The sequence below is a fragment of the Vulpes lagopus genome, chromosome 5 (assembly GCF_018345385.1).
Source record: "Vulpes lagopus strain Blue_001 chromosome 5, ASM1834538v1, whole genome shotgun sequence".
In the NCBI taxonomy this organism is placed as follows: Eukaryota; Metazoa; Chordata; class Mammalia; order Carnivora; family Canidae; genus Vulpes; species Vulpes lagopus.
The window spans coordinates 18,771,244-18,791,368 of NC_054828.1; the positions used below are offsets into that span (position 1 = coordinate 18,771,244).

Consider the following 20,125-nt stretch of genomic DNA (forward strand, 5'->3'; position numbering starts at 1 on the left):
GGTAAATACCCAGAAGTGGAATTACTGTATCATATGCATCCTCGGGTGGTTCTATTTTTAATTTTTTGAGGAACCTCCATACTGTTTTCCGTGGTGGCTGCATCAATAAATATTCCTACTAGCTTTACTTTTTAATACATAAAAACTTATTAAGCATATAAAAGAGTTTTTAGTATACAGCCTCTGGACAGATAGTGAGCTTTGTAAGAACTGTCTAGTGCTCAGTATATTCCTGCCATCGATCCCCAAGGATTACCTTTATACACAATCCAGTTCTACAGGTGTCCTGGAAGCCCGAAGCCCCCCACTCCCCTGCTGTGTGTGAGGCTCAGGAGGATGCTGAGCATGCTCAGGTGTGCGGAGCCTCCATAAAGTGCAGGGAGAAACAGTGGGACAGGGAGAGTTCCAGGGCCTCAGAATATCTGGTAGTGCACCCAGGTTCACCTTGCCCCTCACATCTGGAATGTACTCCAAGAATTGTGGAGGACTGCCTGGAGGAGGAGGCTGGCATGTCCTCAAAGACATAAGGGTTTGGAGGTCGTCCCAAACGGCTAATTTACACCTGAAGGATGGAGGCTTCCAGTGACAATGCAAAGAAATGGAAGAAATGCACACAGAGACTGGTACTCATCAGTCTGGTTGGTTGTGTTTTACATAGAGGAAGGGTCAGATGAGAGGATGGGGTGGAGGTTCGACATCCCTGATAGGAGAAAGTTCTGTTAGGCCTGTAGTCCCTGCAGTCTGACTATGCCCTCCCGTGGCCCCCACCTGGTTGCATGTCAGCCCCCACTCAGCCCCTGGCTCCTCACATATTCCCCCTGGACCCGAGGCTCAGTAAGCCCAGAATCTGTTTGAAAAGAGCTTATATTCAAACTCATGCTCTCTGCTCCTCCCAAAAAGTCTTCCTTGCCCTGGCCTTTTAAGCTTTTATTCACAGTTCCCAGCCCTCTCCACTTGAAATCCTTTTCGCGTCATCCGTGCCCCATGAAGCCAGTCAGGTCAGGCCTTCTAGATGACACTCCTCTTCCCTTTCTCCATGCTCAGCCTTCCCAGGAGCCTTCTCCATACAGCTGTACTTACCCCTCAGAGGGGCCGCAGGAGGCCACGCAGGGAGGAGCTGTCCTCACAGACCTTCCCAAGTACACAGACTCACAGGCCCACACACCAGACCGAGCCAGCATCTCCAGGCTCTGTTTCACAAAGCTCCCAAGGATGGCAAAAGCTTTACAAAGACTCCACAACTCTTCCATCTTCCCCAACTGAAACTCTATGCATCTGGCACCCAGCATCCTCCTTCCTGTCTCTGCATCTAACACCTCGAGGACCTCCTGTAAGCAGAGTCCCATGGTGCTTGTTCTTTTGTGGTAGCTTAGCATGCTGTCTCTAAGGGTCCCTCATGTCATAGCACACATCGGGATTTCTTCTCTTCATAAGGCAAAAATAGTACCCCATTGCATGCATATACCATAGTTTGTTTCTTCCTTTGGGAAGCCACGGCATTCTAAAATAAATATATATCATTTTTATTAGCTGTATAATTATTTTTAAATCATTTCTGATTCTTTTTCCTGGCATTCTTGGTGGTTGACATTTAAAATACTGGTGGTCCAAATAAACCAAGTTGTATTCTTTGTACCCTGACCTCTAATTAGCTCCCCTAAAAACTCAAGAGACATTTTCTGTCTTTAAGAATTTAATATTTCTTTCTAATTACCAGGTTTCCAACTTTAAATGTATTTTTTAATTTTAATACCAGTATACTGTAGTTCCAAATACTTTGGCATCATCTTAGGGCTGTTGGCATGGGAATAAATGGCATTCAGACTGCCAAAGTACTGAAATATGTAATGAAACACCTAATAAAAGGTGTCTTTAAATGTTGTGTACTTGGATTCATTGGCATAGCACTCCTTATTGGCCCCTGGAATAAACAGAGTGCTCCACTAGGGCAAGAAGAGGGAGTGGGTTCAGGAGGGCTCAGCCACAAACACTGCCTGGGTTTGGCTGATGGCCACACAGCCATTCATCCTCCACGAGGACTCCTGTTCCCCGGGCACAGACGGTGAGGCAGTCACAGCTCCCTATGCTTTTCCAGGGTTGGAAAGCTACAAACTGTATTCATGCACTTTCTGGTTTAGAAGGCAAGGTACAGTTTCCTGAAGTCACCAAAGTGGTACTGGGAACTCTCGCCTTTTTCTACCAGGGGAAGGGTCGGACCTGCCAATAAGCAGAGACACCATCCGCGCTGTGCTTTCCCAGATGTCACCTCCTCAAGGGTGGGGACCACGTCTCTGGCCTGTGGCTTAAGATATAGCCTCCTGCAGTCAGGTGTCTGGCTCACCCACTCTGCCTGACCCTGTGACCTCAGGAAGGGCTGATTCCTGCAGGGTGCCTCAATTGCCCTACCTACACAGTGGGACCCCTGGCAGGAGCCCCCCCAGCCCCTCGCCCTGGGCTGATGTAGCAAGCGGACCAGTGCCTGCTCCTGGCAGTGCCCCAGGGGTGTGGGTGTCCATGTCCATCCTGACGAGCACTGAGCTCGGTGCATCTTTATTGAGGTCTACAGAGTTCATGAAGGCTTAGACCCTTCCCAGTCCATCATCAGTCCAGGAGAGCTTGCTTCACCCACTGTGAGAGTAACAGCTGTTTTAGATTAAAGGCAACAGTGTGGGCTCCATGGCCAACATCTGGCAGGCTCGGTGAGTCTATTTTACGTTTTCTCAAAGAAAATACCATGCCCGCCGGACAGAGGAGTGTTTGCTCCTACGTGGCTGGGTGGTACTTGCTCGTGCACACTCCTGAGTAAGCATCCGCCTCAGGCCTTCACATTCAGATCTCTTCCACATCAAAGCATCTCATCCTGGGGTCAGCGAAGCCGGCAGACAGAGAGCCTGTGTCCTCCTCAGCTTCCACAGGGCCACCAGTCGAGGTCTCGGGAAAATAGCACCCCCCGTGGTGGATCCAGCCTGGCCACCCGCGCTCAGCCCTGGACTGGCGGGCACAGGCTGGGGGGCGCCCCCCACCACCACCACCATTCGCCCTGCAGCCTGCTGCAGGGCACATGCCGCACTCCCACTCAGAAGGGGGCCCACCAGCCCTCTGCCGGCTGGGGAGCAGACGGAGCCCCCCGGGACGCTCGGAGCAACGGCCACTCCTGCCACTGTCCTTTCACACACCAGCCAAACCAAATGCACCGTAGTCTTGGCTCGGAAAATCCCGTTCAGACAGCAAGCTCCCCCGAGCCTGTGTGGCTCTCTTCACGTGGATTCTGGATCACCCAGACTAGTTGCTACCTGTCCTGCCCAGGGCGATGCACTACTTTCAATTGTTTTGACAAAGGTGCTCAACACTTGCGCAGTGACTCCAGCTCGGAGGAGGAGGAGGAAGGCGCGGGTAGGAGCGGAACGGGGTGAGGCAGCTCGGTCTATGTCACGTTCGTGCGGGACTCGACCTCGGGAAGAGTGAATGAGGCCACGGAGGAAAGGTTTCGGCGTCCACGTCAGTGACCCCCGGACCCCTGAAGGCTCATCAGAGCAGCTCGGTCTCCAGGGGGCTCTGGATGAACCCACAGGACCTCTTCGCGAGCCCGCCCTCCCCAAGGCTCGCCCGCTACTGCGCTGGAAGAGGGAACCTAAGAGACGAATCCTCTTCCAAACCGGTAGAACAAGCCCTTGAGTCTGACAGGAAGGATCCAAATGCACAAGGTCTAACTCGTGCAAGGACTCTAACTCAGGGGGAAGGGGCCCCTTGAGGAGCAGTAAGGGCACACTCCTGGCCTGCACCCAGTTCTGCAGCCCGCGGGGACGCCACCTGCACTTGGCCATTTCCATGGTGGGAGATGGAGGCGGGAGGGGTGGCTGATCCCAGGTTTAAGATCGGGAGACGATCCACGGGCGAGGGAACAAACAAACAAACTCCAACTTCAAAGCCTGGGCGTGTGAGGGTGTGTGCTGTTGCCCGCCTCCCGGGTTCCTGGGGCCCGAACTCTTCCTGGGCATCCAAACTGCCCAGGAGCACAGCATCCTGGAGCTGGCGAGATGTTTAAAGGGGAGAGGAGATAACAGGGACCCGCTGGAACCCATGGTTCCAGGAGTCTTCAAAGCCCCCCCCCCCCCGTGCGAGTGGGGACAGGCCTCACTCCTCACTTGGTAGGCTGCTAGCAGGGGACACGGCCTCCTGGCCTCCCAAGGCACTACCTGGCTCTCACAGGTCCGCAGCAGTTAGATGATGCCCAGTCCGTGTGCCACTGACCCCAGGCTTCTTCACCGACTTGCCCTGCTCCCTCTGACCACCTCCTGCTCTCTCTGGCACTCTTGCTGAGGCTCCCCTGTTCCCAGTGTGAGCAAATGGTGGAAAGGGGAGCAAGCCTAGGTGTGTGCCCAGCTCTGCAGCCTCTGTGTGAGACCCCAGGCAAGTCACTCAACCTCTCTGAGCTCCATTGGTTCACAAGTTAAATGGGGAAGAGAGATGTTCAAAGGATTAAATGAGAATGTGTATATGAACAGGGCCTGGCGCTGGGTACACCCTCCATTAATTCTCCCAGTAGGATGAGAGTATATTTGCCTGCAGCAAACACAACATTTGAAGAGACCTTTCTCGTAGGGACTCCCCGGGCTTTCATCAGATAAGGGTCACAGAAAAGACCATTGCTTTCTCTAACTGCAAGGGAATCTTTGAGTGGGGGCCCTTGGCTTGCAGCGGAGTTGGGTTGTGCCCTCTCATAACCCCACATGCACCATCTCGCTCTGCATCCCACCTCCCCGGATACACACCTTCTTAGTGTTTCGGTCCCCAAGACCACAGCATCCGCAGAAGCGAGAGCCACACGCACACACTGGGTTTGCTTCTTCTTGGAGCCAGTTCTGTATGTGAGCAGAGACACATATTAGGACAAGAGAATTTTGTTGAGGATGATTTATAATGGCGAACAGGCTGCTGTCTTCCGTACACCAGCGATCTTGCTGACATGACTGGAACACATCGCTGGATTGGCACTGGGCAAATGCTATCATTTTTCTTCTCCCTTGACCCTTCCCTTTTGGCCACACTCAAGCTGGTGTGGCAGGGCCACAGATCTTATCTGGGGATGCTCACAGCTGGCACGTACCTCTCTGTGGCAGCCAGCAGCAGCATCAGGGGGTGGCCAGGGCAGAGGGGTCGAGGAGAGCCTCTCAAAGGGAGCAGGTCGGTGGATGCAGTTGGACGCTGCTGGTTGGTGCCTTGCAGACTCTGGCAACGGGTAGGGAAGATGGCTGCAAGCCCTATTCTGGAGTGTCTAGGGCAGACTCAGACTGAGCCCGGGAGCAGCCCTGTTTGGAACCGGCCTTAGTCGTCTACGTCAGATGTGAGGTCAGGATTGCCCATGTCCAGGAAACAACTGAAAACCCCTTATACAGTGTGATCTTAGCAGGAATAAATCAAATGGGTGAATGAGTGACCATCGTGTGTATGAGTTCCTGGAATATTATTCAGCATTACAAAGGAGCTAACTCTCACAGCCTGCAGGAACCACAATGATTATGTCCAGTGAAAAAAGCCAGACACAAAGAACACATGTGACACAGAGAACCAGAGCAAGTAGGGCTAATGCACACTGATCAGAACTGGCCCAGTGGGTCAGGCTGGTGACAAAAGGGTGCAAGAGGACCTTCTAAAAGCTGCAGGACATTCAGTATCACAATGGGGTGGTCATTACATGGCATATACAGCATCAAAGTAACAGACCTGTACCACTGGAAGTGTGTGGATTTTATTGTGCGTTAATTATACCTCAAGAGAGCTGCTTGTTTTTTAAAAGTATAGTCTTAGCGATAAGAATGTAGAAATGTGTGCCATTAACCAGAACAATAAGCCATCGGTTCTTAGGAGACATGGCTTTAATCACGTTGAACTATCCCCCCTTAGATGTGCCTATCCACATGTGGGCCGTAAGTGTGTAGCACACTACACATTGTCCAAAAATGGAGCTCCCTTCCCCAGAAGCAGCTTTTCTCTTGCTCTGAGCCTAACTCCACATGCATGTTGTGTGATGATGCTGTGGGGCTTTTGCTCCAGAAGATGAATAAACCAGAAGGCCTGAACACCTTCATCTCCAGCATCTGTCTGAGGTTCAGGGCCTCCCAAGAGCCCGCAGTGCAAAGGCCACACATGACTGCCTCCGCGCCGAAGGGTCGTCTTGTTTCTCTGGGCTCAGACTTCAAAGAGACGTGTGAAGGGCAGAGCAGATTGGGGGTGGGCAGGGGTGCAGGCAGTGAGGAGCCGCATGCCCTTCGCCTGCCTTCCGCGCACCCTCAGCTCACCTTTCCTCTCAGACAGCCGTCTGAGAGGCCCCCCTGCCCCAGCCTCCGCCACCCAGGTGGGAGCCGTTTCAATTACCCACAATCACCATCCTCAGAGAGCAGCAGGCTGTCTGAGGGCCCCTCAGGGGCAAATAATAATAGCAACAATTTCTGGATCCTTCTTGCCTCATTGCTTGCCACAGCTTTGTAGCTAATTTAGGATCTATTGATCCCAGTGCCAATAAGTGGTTTATCTCCTTCAACTTCCTTTACTTAAAGAATATCTTCACCGTCAAATTGATGTCTCTTACTTGGCTGACATGGCTTGGGATTCTCTCAGTGTGTCTTCCAGTAATTGTTTTTATGTTCTCGTTTTGGTTGTACTGCTGGGTAAAATCAGTGTGTTTCAGGTACATTCATGCATCAAGCCTCACCTCCTTAACACAGTGAATATTTTAAGATGCGATGCCCTGTTCCCTAGTGGACCCAGACACAAGAAGAAAGGCTGGACCTGGGAGGGTGGCCTGAAAGTATTGCTTTCCAAGTATCTCTGAGCTGCTGAGAGGAAAGAAACAAGGACCGTGAGATGAGAGAGAAAACCCGGTACAGTAGGCCCTTCGAAGAAAAGGAGAAAGAGTTCTTGATTTCACCCGAATGTGGTTGAGGAAGTAATTCATTGGTCTGTTGCTTAGAGAAGAGGACAAAGCAGTGACCTGGAGGGAGTACCCTGCAACTTTCAGTGCCCCCAGTGGGGCACACCCTTCCCAGGCCTGTCCTTCTTCCTCTTCCTCTCCCCTGCCATTGTGATTCCCTGCTAACCCCTGGCCATGTCCCCTTCCCTAGGTCTGGGCAGGCTTCCCCACTCCCCAACTGGTTGCCTACTCCCACTGCCCCACCATCACTCCTCTCCACCCATGTCCATCCCACTGTGACTCTTTCACATTGTCCACCATATTGTTTCCAATAAATATTGCATACATGGGTGAATGGCTGGAAGGATAGGCAGATGGATGGATGGATGGATGGAAGGACAGATGGACAAGTGGAAGGATGGATGGCTTGCATATTTAAATGCTGGAGAGTGGCTGCTATTATGTCTCAACAAAATTTCGTGTTTATATAAGAGCCCAAGAAAAACTTGGTTATATAATTTAAAGCAATGAATTTGAGTTACAAAAACCTTCCTGATTTCACCCTAAAAATGCCTTCTGCCAATTTTGATAAGGCAATAAAATAGGAACTCTTTTTAAAGCTTCACCTGGCTTTATCACTTCTGCAAGATCCGTTCAGCTCTAAGGCATTAAATGAAATAGAAATGAAACTGTGAGCACATATCTTGACAGCAGGAGCTCTGGATAAGGATAATTGCTCTCCCTCTGAACTTTCCAGATGGATATTTGCTGGCCACATTATTTCCATGAGCAAGCCATCAAGATTGTGGTAGCATCCAAGCACCATGTCCTGTTCCAAACGCAGCAGAGAGCTTCCCTCCTCTTTGGGCTCCAGCCCCAGCTCTCCCTGCACAAATGCAGAAGCACCTGCTTAATAATGTAATTAGTATTCTGAGAAGCCCAGGCCTAGTCTGACAAACAACAATAATAATTTTGGTGTTTAGGGAGTGTTCTCGGGCCATGGCTGTCTACAGCACTTCATAAACAATTACCATCAGTGCTGCTTTCCCTGTAGGAAAATGAAAACTGACAGGAATGGGTGAGTCAGATAGAAGGATGTGATGTGAACAGAAATGTCCAAAATGCTAGTTTTCCTTGATCTTTGCTGCCTTTCCAGATTCTGCTTCTACAGAGCTAATGCTCCCCATAGAATCTGAAATAGTTTGACATGCTTATTTGGGTTAGTAGTGATCCTTCAAAGGAAAATCTAAAAGTAGCTAATGTTTCCTGTGTTGCATTTATCTTATTTGTGTAAGAATGACTATTTTCTGAGTATTATTTCAATTAAAGCTTAAAATAAAATGTGGGGACTCTCATGTTCAACCTTCACCTCAAATCACCAGAGTCTTTGCCAGCATCCTGTGGGAAATCACCACCCAAGGGTTCTGCCCAGCAGGTTCGCCCAGTGGCACCTCTGCAGGCCGGGTCTTCTGTGTGGGACCCTGTCTGGGTCTTGCCAGCAGAACAGGTAGATTTACTCGGGCCTTCCTACCCAGGGCTCCTCCTCGGCCAGCACCCGCTCCCATTTCCTCCCACTCTCCCCGGGCATCACCCTACCTGTCCCCAAAACTCTGGGAAAAGCGAAGTAACTCCTCCTGCTTCTCCTTGAGAACCATCAACCCTGTGCTCTGCTAACCATTTTAAGCACCACAGACTTCAAATGAACATCTTATGATGAAAGCCCCAGCAGCCTTTCACCTGGTCTAGGGCCCCAAAGGCTGACATGGAGAGGGAAAAGCTGGAGCCCTAGAATTGTCCCAAGAGTAAATTCTAGTGGGTGCAGCCAACTGATACCTGAACACAGTTCCTCCAACAAAGAAAGATCTCTGACCTTAGAAAAGAGGTATGTATATGCACACACATGCGCACATGTGTACACAGATATGTGCATATATACATATATGGTATGCATATGTTTTCACTCAAAATCCTATCCTTGAGAGAATGTATGGACACTGTCCCCACCCCAGAGATGTTGGTGACAATCGGTTAACCTGTCATGGCCCTGAAACCTTCACCAGAAGCCTTGAATGGAAGTTTCTCTGTGCTGTGGGCAAGAATGGAGACTGGCCCCTTAAAGTCCTCCGTGCTATGAGTTAAAGCCCTAGGATACCCCGATGCTCTGCATGGCAGGAGTGTCTCTCAGCCTGCCTCTTCCACCCCTCTGGGATTGTACTCCTGAGTCTCAGGAGGTAGTGAGGCTCCTGTGGGCCTCGGCTCCTTTTCTTGTGCTCTTCCTGACCTGGGCTGCACTTTCCCAGGCAGGGCGGCCCAACAGCAGGCCATGTGGCAGCCTTGCCTGACCGGCCAGAGAGCCTAAGAAGGGGACAGGCCATTTAGTTTGCAAGGCCATGCAAAATGGACATGGGGGCCCCTCCTTTAAGAATCACTAAGAAGTTCAGGATGGCAAGCTCAGGACCCTTCCTGTGGGCTGGTATGACTTCAAGGTCCCAACCCCTCACTGCAATGAGACGCCTTAGCCCAGGACACCTTCCAGCTGCTTCCAATGAGACAGACTTGACTCAAACAGAAGTGAAAGACAATGAGTTAACCTCTTCACAATCCAGCATCAATTAGCAATCCACCGGAGATGGGAGGGGGGAGCTTCCTGAGAGCCATAAATCACATCAAATGGAAATGTTTTCAGCTGCTCTGATAACGACCTCCACAGGCTCCCGGAGGCTGAGTGAAGGTCTGTCTCTGTTGGTGGGAAGTGGAGGCCTTCTGGGGAGTCTGGGGAGCAAAGGAATCCTGTGGATGTGTGGGGAGGAGGCCACCAGCAGCCTTCCCTGGGGCATCCTCCTGCGGGAGGGGAGAGTGTGGGAGGCCAGGCAGGAGAGGGTAGTGGGGGGCGGGGGGGCAGGAAGCTGCCTCCCCAAAGCACAGGCAGCTGCCAGCACCCCGCCTCTCCACGAAGCGCCTGTGCTAAGGACCAGGGTGGGCCAGCCACAGACCTTGCCGTCTCTGCCTCTGGTCCCCCATCCCATGATGTGGGCCAGGAGGACAGCGCTGCTCCCAGGGAGCTGGTGGGACCTCTGTCCCCAGTCACTGCAGCTGGACAGTCGGCTAGCACTGCCTTCTGAGAATTCTCTGGCAGGTGAGCCCACTGGAGAGGTGGAGGGACCAAAACCAGAGAGACCCATGTCCCACATGCTTAAGTAGGTAACTGGGAAGCCCTTATTCCTACAAAGGCTTCCCCTCGCCCCACTGTCTCAGCCCTGCCAGCAGATTCAAGGCTGAGGGCGCCTCAGGTGTAGCTCGGGGGTTATACCACCTTCCCGGAGGGAAGAAGTAGCATCTTCACATATCAGAGTGGTCACATTCCAGGGGTGGCCCACCTGGATCCAGCAGTGAAGTCACTGAGACTCAACTGTCCTCTGGCCCCAATGGTGACTCTCTGTACTTACTCCAAAGGTAGTAGCCAACACGGAACATGACCAAGAGGTGTGCCTGCCAGCGACCTAGGGGCGGTGTGCCTGCCAGCCACCTAGGGGCAGAGCCAGCCCTCCAAGGGTGAAGGTCACCCCAGGGGCAAACTGCTGGAGGGGAGGAGAACAGTTACTTCCTTTCTCTGTTCTTTGGCTGGTCTGATAAATAAATTGACAGAAGACAGATGAACAGGGGAAAAACAAATTTAATTTTGTACCTGTAGGAGCCCATAAAAATATGTGACCAAACCTTTTAGACAGAGAAACAATTAGGGAAGAATTTTTTTTTAATTTTTTTATTTATTCATGATAGACATAGAGAGAGAGAGAGGCAGAGATACAGGAGGAGGGAGAAGCAGGCTCCATGCAGGGAGCCCGACGTGGGACTCGATCCTGGGACTCCAGGATCGTGCCCTGGGCCAAAGGCAGGCGCTAAAACGCTGAGCCACCCAGGGATCCCCAATTAGGGAAGAATTGACAAGATAAGAAGTTCGGGCTTGGGTGGTAAACAAGTAAAGGGTGTGTTTATGCAGCCTCCTCAGCCTGAACCCCCACCTCGTGCATAAGGAACCTCTGCATCTCCTGGTACAGTAAGGGCGCCTTTCCCAGCGGACATTTATCTCCTGTTTCAGGGGCACAAAGGACGGTCCAAGGGTCCTGGCACCAGTGTTTCTTGACTGACGTAAATTCAAAATAGTACACCAAAGTGGCATGTTTGGGGTGGTCCACCCTGAATCCCATTACAGGCCAGCATGAAGCTAGACCCGAGGGGGTGCCCCTTCTAAATGTGAGAATTGGCCTGAAGTCCTGGGTAATGGTGTGTTCTCTCTGTCTCCTGGGAAGATAAAGATGCAGTGGGGCAGGGACCTTGTCTGTCTGTTACTGTGTCCAAGGGTCTCCATCACACGGGAGCGACTCACAGTCACTGATGAATAAACGACGAATGCGTGATGAACTCACAAAGCACAGGAGTCCCCGGGTCTAGTGCACAGTACTGAGCAGGGTGAGGCCAAAGACAGCATTTGTTCCTTGGGAGACGGTCAGAATTTAAGGAGGGAGAGACCCAGGGGAAGCCCTTGCCTGGGTCTGCAGGGAGGAATGAAACAAGGCCTGAGTAAGAAGTCAGAAGGAGGTCATTTGCCCAGCACTTCTCAAGCTTCCCGGTGCACGCAGACGCTCCCCACTCCCCCAGGGATCTGCTGAAGCAGCAGGTGGGCCAGGGCTCTGCTGGAACCTTTCTACCCAGCTCCCAGGTAAAGGTGCTGCTGCTGTGGCTCCAGAGATAGCCCCACCCCGGCCGGGGGGAGGGGGTGGCAGCAAGGCTGGACAGATTTTACCTTATTTCGGCCTTGCCTGTGACATCCAGGCCAGCTTGAGACTCAGAGAAAAGGTCTAGTCTGCAGTGGGTGTGTGAAGGGAAAGCAGCTCCCCTTGCTGGGGGCCGAGGAGAGAGGCCACAGCCTGAGGACCACGGGCAGCGGCCCGCACCTGTGATGTCGGGGGCTTTGAAGCCCGTGGGTCCTCACACCTCGTGTGCACTGCCAGTCGTCCAATCCCCAATCAAGGCAGGTGCCCATAATCCTTCCACAAGAGCACAAAGAATTCTGCTGTCCATGCGGTCTTATGAACAGGTGGGAATGCCACAGGGGGCTTCCCAGAAGGTGAGGCAGGATGTCATCTCCTAGGAAGACGGCCACTGCTGCCAGAGGAGCAGCAGACAGGGTTCACCGACAGGGCCCCCACCTGGAGTTGCCAAGCCCCGAGCATCAACACGCTACATAGACTTCCAGAACCACTGCTCTCAGAATGTGGGAGCCCAACTGTTGAAGGACCCTTCTAGGAGCCAGTGTAGGAGGCAGAGTGTGAAACTGTCAAATGCTATGAAGAGGAGGGCATTGTTGTTCTTTCTCGGCCACTCATGTAGGTGGCAGTACCTCCCAGCCATGCCCACGGTAACTCAGAGCTAAGGTCACACCCCTCCCACAGTCTGAGATACAGCCACACAGCTGTCTGTGACTTCTGTGACCTCTGGTTGCTAGGAACATTGTCATCTTTTCCCTTCATGCTATTGTTTTTTAAGATTTTATTTATTTATTCGTGAGAGACACAGAGGCAGAGACACAGGCAGAGGGAGAAGCAAGCTCCCTGTGGGGAGCCCGATGTGGGACTCGATCCCAAGACCCCAGGATCACGTCCTGAGCCAAAGGCAGACACTCAACTGCTGAGCCACCCAGGTGCCCACTAAGCCCTGTCACACTTGGGGTCTTCTGCATGCCTCATAGCAATCGCTCAGTTGGAAAGGGAGCCAAATTACTCTATGTTCAGAGGAGAATGTTGCCCCCTTGGGGTCCTAGGAGTATCACGCAGGGCAAGAAAGCAAAACCTCCTGAGACTGGCCCCCACGGGAGCCCACAGTCCTGCAGACCTTATCATTCCCTTAGAATAAAAAGATATTTGTCTACATCGCAAGTAGCCCGGACTGTATTAACTTACATACAGGGCAGCAGTAGTGAGCAGTGGCGGCAGACTGTGTAGATTCAGACCCTGGCTCCGCCCCACTGCTGTGCAACCTGGGGCAAGTTACACAGCCTCTCTGTGCCTTGGCTTCTGCTGGAGCAAACGGAGTTGTAGAAGTCCCCACTGGCTCAGCAGTGGTGAGTGTTAGGTTTTTCCCAAAATGAACAGCAGAGAAAAAAAAAAAAAAAAGCAGAGCCAGGCAATAGGTTCAAGGCTGCTTTTAATGGGGAGCGCTCCTGGGCGAGGTTCCGTGACTAGGAGAGGTGGCCCGAGTCAGGGAAGTCGCACCCGGGTTGGGGAGTGTGGGGGTTTTTAAGCCTTATTGGTTCTGGGTCTGGATCCGGGTGGGTCCCTTGCCAAATTAGGCAAGGGAACACCGTGTCCCTAGGTGACTGGCTGGGGGTGGGGATAGTACAGATGATGGGTGGGGCGGGGTGGCCCCTGGCTGGAAAGTCCTGGATGGAAAGTTTCGATTTCCTGTCTAGGCTTTGATTTACTGGAGATGATCTGGTGGTCATGGCTGCTTTGGCGGGAAAATCAGCCATTTTGACCCAATTTGAGATGTCCGCCATTTGGGGTGCCCCTGTCCCTCAGCCAGCCCAACAGGGAGGATTAGGTGCTTAATACAGACTAAGGAGCCCAGCGTAGTGTCTGGGAGGTACTTGGCCCTTGGGAACTGCTAGTGGGGAGGATGGTGGATACTGTGAGCCAAGACCACCAGCAAATGAGGTTGAGGATTGGGTGCGCCTGGCCCAGGGAGCAAGTGAGCAGAGGGTACGCTGCTGGAAAGGTCCTTGGCAGCAGGTTGGCACAGTTCGGCGTGTAGAGTCGCTGTCCCCTCCGCCCAGATAGATGGGGACCCAGTGCCGGGGAACTCGGGCCACATGGCCCTGTGAGCACCCCCCAGGGGGGCTCAGCTCTGCACATCCCCACTGCCTCTGGCTCCACATCGTCCTGCATCATGGGCCTCATTTCTGGTCTTCTCCGGAAGTCCTGTCATGGAACAGTTTATCTCCAAACAATCTAGACTTTTCTTCACCTCTCAGTTCCTTGCAGTACCCGTGAGGCTGTGTTGGAATGCAGTGTCCTTTCTTTACTTTTTACCTTGGAATCATTTCCTACTTAAAGAAAAGTTGTGAGCATTCGTTATCGTTTTGCCAGATGCGGTGTCTCCCGGCCCCTGATTCCCCTCCCTGTAGGCACAGAAGATTGTGCTTCCTCATCTGCGGGAACCCTGGCTTTCTCCGAGTTCCAGAAAGGCTGCTGGAGCAGAGTGATCCAGCAGTCTCCAACCTGGAGATTTTCTACCCAGAGAAAAAGGAAGCCACCCAAGGACACAGCTCCTCTGTTTCATGCTCCGACCCTCCCTAAGGCCCAGAAGGAACCCATTGGAACCCAGGCTGCCTTGACACTGTGATGGCCACATAGACGCTCCCTTGCTCAGATATTTCTCCCAAACTCAACCCATGTGTGCAGCTGCCAGATACTGCCTCCTCTTTGAGACCCTCCAGACTTTTCAGTGTGTTCACATTTGTCACACTTCCCACCTGCCTATAGGAGCCTCACACATGTCTTGTACACCCAGGAGCTGAGTGGAGATGTGGGCCAGCCTCGGGGCTCCGTCACCTCTGGTGACCTGTCTCCTTAGTCCTGGATCCTCCAGGCCCCCCTCTCTACCCGCTGGCTCCCCCTGAGGTCGGCCACCATCAGCTCCTTGCAGGCTTCCTCCCTCCTGCCTTGTCTTCATCTAAGCAGGTGGTTTTTGGCTTACTGATTGTGTCCACGCGGCCGTCTACCCGATCCTTGCTATGGGCAGCAACTCCTGCCATTGATCCAACGGAATAAAAATAATGGGATGTAGATCAGTCCACTGCACTCAGTAAGCAGAAATGATTCACGTGACTTAGTGATACGTGTCTTCCGGGTGGCATTCTGCATCCGCTTCTTGCCAGAGTGGCTCCTCCTGTCACCGCAGTGGGAGGTTGGTCCCTGCGTTGCCCCGCCTCCGCACAAGGCCTGCGGAACCTCCTGGCCGATCTGACCTGTGTCCAGCCCTCTGGCCCAGCAGTGGCTTTTCCTGCAGCCATTTGGAGCCCATACTCCTACTTCCTGGGAGACCTCCCCACCTGTTTCCAAGAAAACCCTCACCTGCCCTTCAGGACCTAGGGAGACTTTGCCTGCCCTGATCTCCCCAAGAATAGGTCAGGTGCCTCCAAAAGTGCAGGCCACCTGCCCCTGTGGCTTCTTCGTAGTCAGTCATCTCTGTGGAAGCTTCAATCAGCGGCTGAAATGCCATGGGCAGAGTATTTATATCGCTGAAGTAGCCAGACACTACAAATCAGGCCGTTCCTGCCCTGCGCACCACAGGGTAACCCAAGCCTTTCCTACCCGCCCCCGGCCCCAGACTGTAGGTGACCTCTGGCCCCTCACTCTCCAGGCACCTGGAGGGCAGGAGGTAGGCTTCATTCTGTGAGCTCTTCACCTCTGGCCCAGAACTGAGCCCGATTGAAGAGGCTTCATAGTCCTGTGTGGATGTGAGATGTTGAGACCTCTCAGTGCCATCCAATCCTCCAGGTTAACCAAACACAGCTTCCTTAGGCTGCACCTCCACCAGAGCCCTGAACCTTCTGGTTTTGTGCAGGCCCCACACTCTCCCCTAAGTACTTTGAACCGGGGGCTCAACCACACTATTCCCAGAGCGTCCTCCCAAGCCCTGGTCTGCAGGAGTCAGCCTGCTTGGTGTCAGCAGGAGTCTTGCCACAGCCTGAGGATGTTAAAGGGAAACCATGTGTCTGAAATGCCCAGGCTGGAGCTGAGGTGGTGGTCACAGCAGGAGAGGCCAAGTTCACTTTCAGGAATGGTCAGGCCTCCCTTCCTCCCCGACGCGGGGCAGGCATTCCTCTTACACCCATTCCATGGATAAGGCAGTGAGGTTTATCTATAACTGAGGCACTGAGTAGCGACAGAACTTGCCAAGATGTGATTCAGCCCTTGCTCTACATTACTACCCTTTTTTTTTCCTGTTTGGTTCACAGCAGGTCTGGGACTGCAGGCTGAGGTCACAGGATGGAAAGGGAACGAATCGCGCCAGTAATCCCACCCGCGCTTGTCTCTCCCGCCTGCTCTCCCCGACCCTTGATCTTGAGCTGGCGCAGGGTGCTGAGGGTTCGGCCAGGGCAGTGCTGGGGCTGGGGTCAGAGGTCCGCAGCCGTCCGCTGGTGTCTTCATGGTTGTGGTGTTGTTCTCAGAGGACCCTGTGCTGAGGAAGACTCAGTGGAGACAGGAGAAGCGGTGACCGCAGCCTGGAACCGCGCTTTCCTGCACAGCACTCACCCAGTCGGGTCTCTGTGCTGTCATGAAAGTGGCCACAGGCACAAAGATGTGGCCATGAGATGAGGAAAATGCTTCCAAGACTGGGCGGGCTGTGGTGGATTCAGGGCCCCAGCAGCCCCCGGACCACACCACCCGCCAGCAGGTCAGGTGCACGGTGAAGCCAAGTCTGTTCTGTCCGGGGACAAGGGCTGCTTCATTTCTCCACCACTGGCGGAGTCGTGGGGGCTCAGTGCCTTGCGATCACACCTCTGACAGCTGGCAGGCCAGGACGCCGCCCTGCTCAGGCCACAGGCGATCCCCAGAGACAATCAGGAGGTCACTTCTGGGAGCAGTTGGGCTGCCAGGCCAGGCTGGCTCCCCAGTGCAGAGCTGCATCTGCAGGGACGTCAGGGACCCTAAGCAGAGGCCTCCCTGGCCTTCCTCCCCGGCCCTGGGTACCCTCTCTGAGCATTGGTAGTCGTGAGGGAAATGCATCTGACACCACAGACTTTGTTTCACCTTATGTATTTGTTTTTATTTTCTGCCTTCTTGGGTTGGCCTGGGAACATCTGTAATGAGCCTCTCAATAAACGCTCCAGGTTGACACCAGGGTGCACCCAGCCCAACCCTCCGCAGTGTTTACAGGGAAGCCCTCCCAGACTCAGCTATAATTAGAAGTCAATTAAATTAGAAACCCTTAGTATTGTTCTTGGAAGGCCTCCAGGGCTGTAACTCTCCTGGAGAGAGCCTCTGGCCCCGGCTGCAGACTCCTCTCTGCGACCCACCCACCGTCCTGAAGCAGGGGCCAGGCTGTGCGGCGGACAGGGAGCTGATTCCTTTGCGCCTTACCCTCCCCGCCTGGCAGGGCTGCAGGCTGGGCCTCCCTCTGCTCCTGTCCTGCCTGCCCCGGCTTGCTCCCTTGCTAGAAGGAAAACACCCAGAAGTTCACCACTGGGGTGGCTGTGTGCTTTAATCTTGCCTCAGCCCTTTTCGTGTGTTTCCAACGTCAATGTGGCCCTGAATTGCAAGGCAGCCAGCATGCTAGAAGGTGAGAAAAAAAGCAGCTTTTGTATCTCCTCAGGAGTTTCTGGAAAACTAACTCTGCTCCAGAGGCCCCCTGATGTTACAGGTGAGAACCTCTCCAAGGTAAGCAGAGGAAGGATCCTAGAAAGATCCAGGCCCCCGGGGCCTTGCCCCATCCTCATCCTCATCATTCCCCACCCCCACCCCCACCATCTCCAGCAGGGCCCCTGTGTCTGGAATCCCCTCGGGACATCCTTCTGGCCTGTTCTCAGAGCAATCAGATACTTCCTCCTGAAGAGAAAGATCTTTACTGCCTTTCTTCCTGTTCTCAAGTTCACATGTACACCTGTGCATCGTTCTGACGCTGACAACCGTGTGGAAAAGGAGCCTTCCCCGTCACCCCCTCAGTCCGTAGTCACCCCGACCCTATGTCACCCCTGCCAAACATATCTGTCAAAAATTTAGTGGATATCGCTGCAAGCCTACTTCTGTGTGTACAGAAACCTCTACAAATACAAACCCAGAGCTGTTCCCTGTTGTTTCTCCTCTGCCCATTCCTCTGCTCCCCCGCGTGCTATCCTCCTCTCTCAAGTAAACAAAAAATACAATAAAATATTTTTTTAAAAAAAAGATACTGCATTGAAGAGACTAAGTTCAAGGCTTTTCTCCAGAAATAAGAATGGATTTCCCACTTATCAGGTCTCCTGCTCTGAGCAATACCACACAGTGTGATGTTTTGTGTGTGGTATCAGGAACTATGGGTTTCTGTGGGCAGAGAAGCCTCACCCAAATCAAGAGGGTTCAGAGGGCAAATGTTCTTGGGGGGCTTCCCAAGGCCCAGTTTGACTCCTGTCTGAGCTAGTGGTTTATTCTGGAAAGTTCCTCACACAAGCAAGCCATGAGAAGAGAGTGTACTATTTTGTCTGGAATCCACCTCAGTGTCAAAGCGAGACAGCAGTGACCCCGCAGCGCCCATGAAGGGATGTAGGCGCTCTTATGGTCATGTCACTTGTCTCCGTATAGCTAGGCTCCCAGGTAAACCTGCTTCGGTTAGAAACACAGGCCTCCCATCCTGACGATGGAAAAGTAAAAATCAATACCTCCTCCTTCAAAGCAGTGCATTGACTTAGCAGCTGGGGAAACATCTGAGTGCCTGGGCTACCCTATGTGGCCCTGGACAAGTCACTACACCCTCCAGGCTCCAATTGTCTTGGCTATAAAATGAAGTGGTTGGACTGGTGCACACTCTTAACCACCTTGACAACAACCTGTTCTCAACAGAGAGAGGAAGAAGCTGACAGTGGGGCTGGGATAGTGGGCAGTGGAGTGGGAAGGAGCTGCGCAGACTCTGAGTCTTGGCACTACCTCCAGGGGGTGCGCCAGAGCCAGAGGATTGGGACTTTATGCTCCGTGTAAAGCCAGGCTTCTTCAGCCTCTGTGAACGGGTGAACATTTGATCTTTGCCCTGCCTTCGATAGTCAGCCCTCCATGTACTCTGGTCCTTTCTCCCTGGGATGGGTGTGACATTGGCAAGGCCACGGATGGAGTCAGCCCACGAGGCCTGGTCCTCAGTTTAAAATCCATCTTTTCTTTTAGAGTATATTCACTTCCTGCCCTCACTTTTAGGGGGGCCCCTCGCACCCCCTAGGGACATAGTGGAGACTCCGGACTGAGGGTGGGGGCTGGGCCATGGCCAGTCAGTCCTGGGGCAGCTCAGACCCTGCTGGCCCTGGGGTGCTATGATGTGTGTCTTTCAGGCAGAGCCGCAGGAGCAGATGGCTCACACAGGAGACCGCAAGCGGATGCCCTGGCTCCCCGTCCTAGTGGTAAGTGCACCCTAACTCTGTGAGTACCTGCAGTGGCCCGGGAGGAGGTTCCAGTGAGAGCTCCTCTGCCTTCCATGCTACTGTAGGCCAGCTCCTGGGCCTCTCCCATGTCCGTCTGCACAGCTGTCCCTTGGGATTGATGCTGCCAGCAGCCCCTTCACTGGGCTCTTCTGAGGGCAAGAAGCACCAAGCAGCACCCGATTCAGATTAGACTTCTTGGCAGCCCCATTTCTAGGGTTCTACAGATGGAAAGGTTCTTAACTAGTTCTTTGTGTTGCAATATGCACAACCCAGCGCCCGTTGGTGAGCACTATGCCTGTGGGTCCTGCAGCTGAGGACGATCCAGGCCCTCATCATCAGGCTTCCTATGGAGAAGAGGCGGCATGTGACTGCAATCCTCTGGTCTAGAGGCTCCAGGAAGAGGGCCACCTCCTCCGCGACTCTGGAGAGGGTGGAAGCGAGATTGCGTGGGTGAACAGACAATGGGATGGCATTTTGATGGAGCGGGGAGGGGGACCAGCAGTGAGGCCAGCTGGCAAGAAGTGAGGTGGCCTGCCCGGTTTATCAGCTGCAGTTACTGAGACCTGGCACCACACGAGCACCAAGTAACCAGCAGGCCCCGCCCTTGAGGCTCCTCCCCCCACAGCACCTGCTCAGGGTCCTCACGTGAGTAAGCACACGTGTCTCCAGGGAGGGATGGAGACCAAAAGGACGTCCTTTCTCGTGGCAGGTGTCGCTGCTGTGCTCAGCCAGGGCAGAGTACTCCAACTGCGGTGAGAATGAGTACTACAACCAGACCACTGGGCTGTGCCACGAGTGTCCGCAGTGTGGCCCGGGGGAGGAGCCCTACCTGGTAAGGCCCCTACCAGCCACTCTAGGTGTGGGGAGCTCTTCTCCATCACCTGGGTGGTGTCACCGTCATGTGTGTTGCTCTCCATGTGGTCCCCAAGCTAAATCTTGGTCTGCGGTCCCCAGACTCCGTGGCTAAAGGATTTAGCCAGCGGTGAGCACAGGAACAGCTTTCTCAGGAGACGTTCCCATTTATCCAGAGGGCGATTCTTTTCCTGCTC

The 20,125-nt window shown here is 53.3% G+C and overlaps 1 protein-coding gene across 1 annotated transcript in view; it reads left to right on the forward strand.

Moving 5' to 3' along the window:
- Positions 1 to 19,004: 19,004 nt before the first annotated feature.
- Positions 19,005 to 20,125, forward strand: part of EDAR (ectodysplasin A receptor) — a 35,350-nt gene continuing 34,229 nt past the window's right edge. The window contains exons 1-2 of the mRNA XM_041757064.1: positions 19,005 to 19,055; positions 19,786 to 19,908. Of these exons, the coding sequence (XP_041612998.1) occupies positions 19,005 to 19,055; positions 19,786 to 19,908 (174 nt within the window). The remainder of the gene's footprint in view (positions 19,056 to 19,785; positions 19,909 to 20,125) is intronic.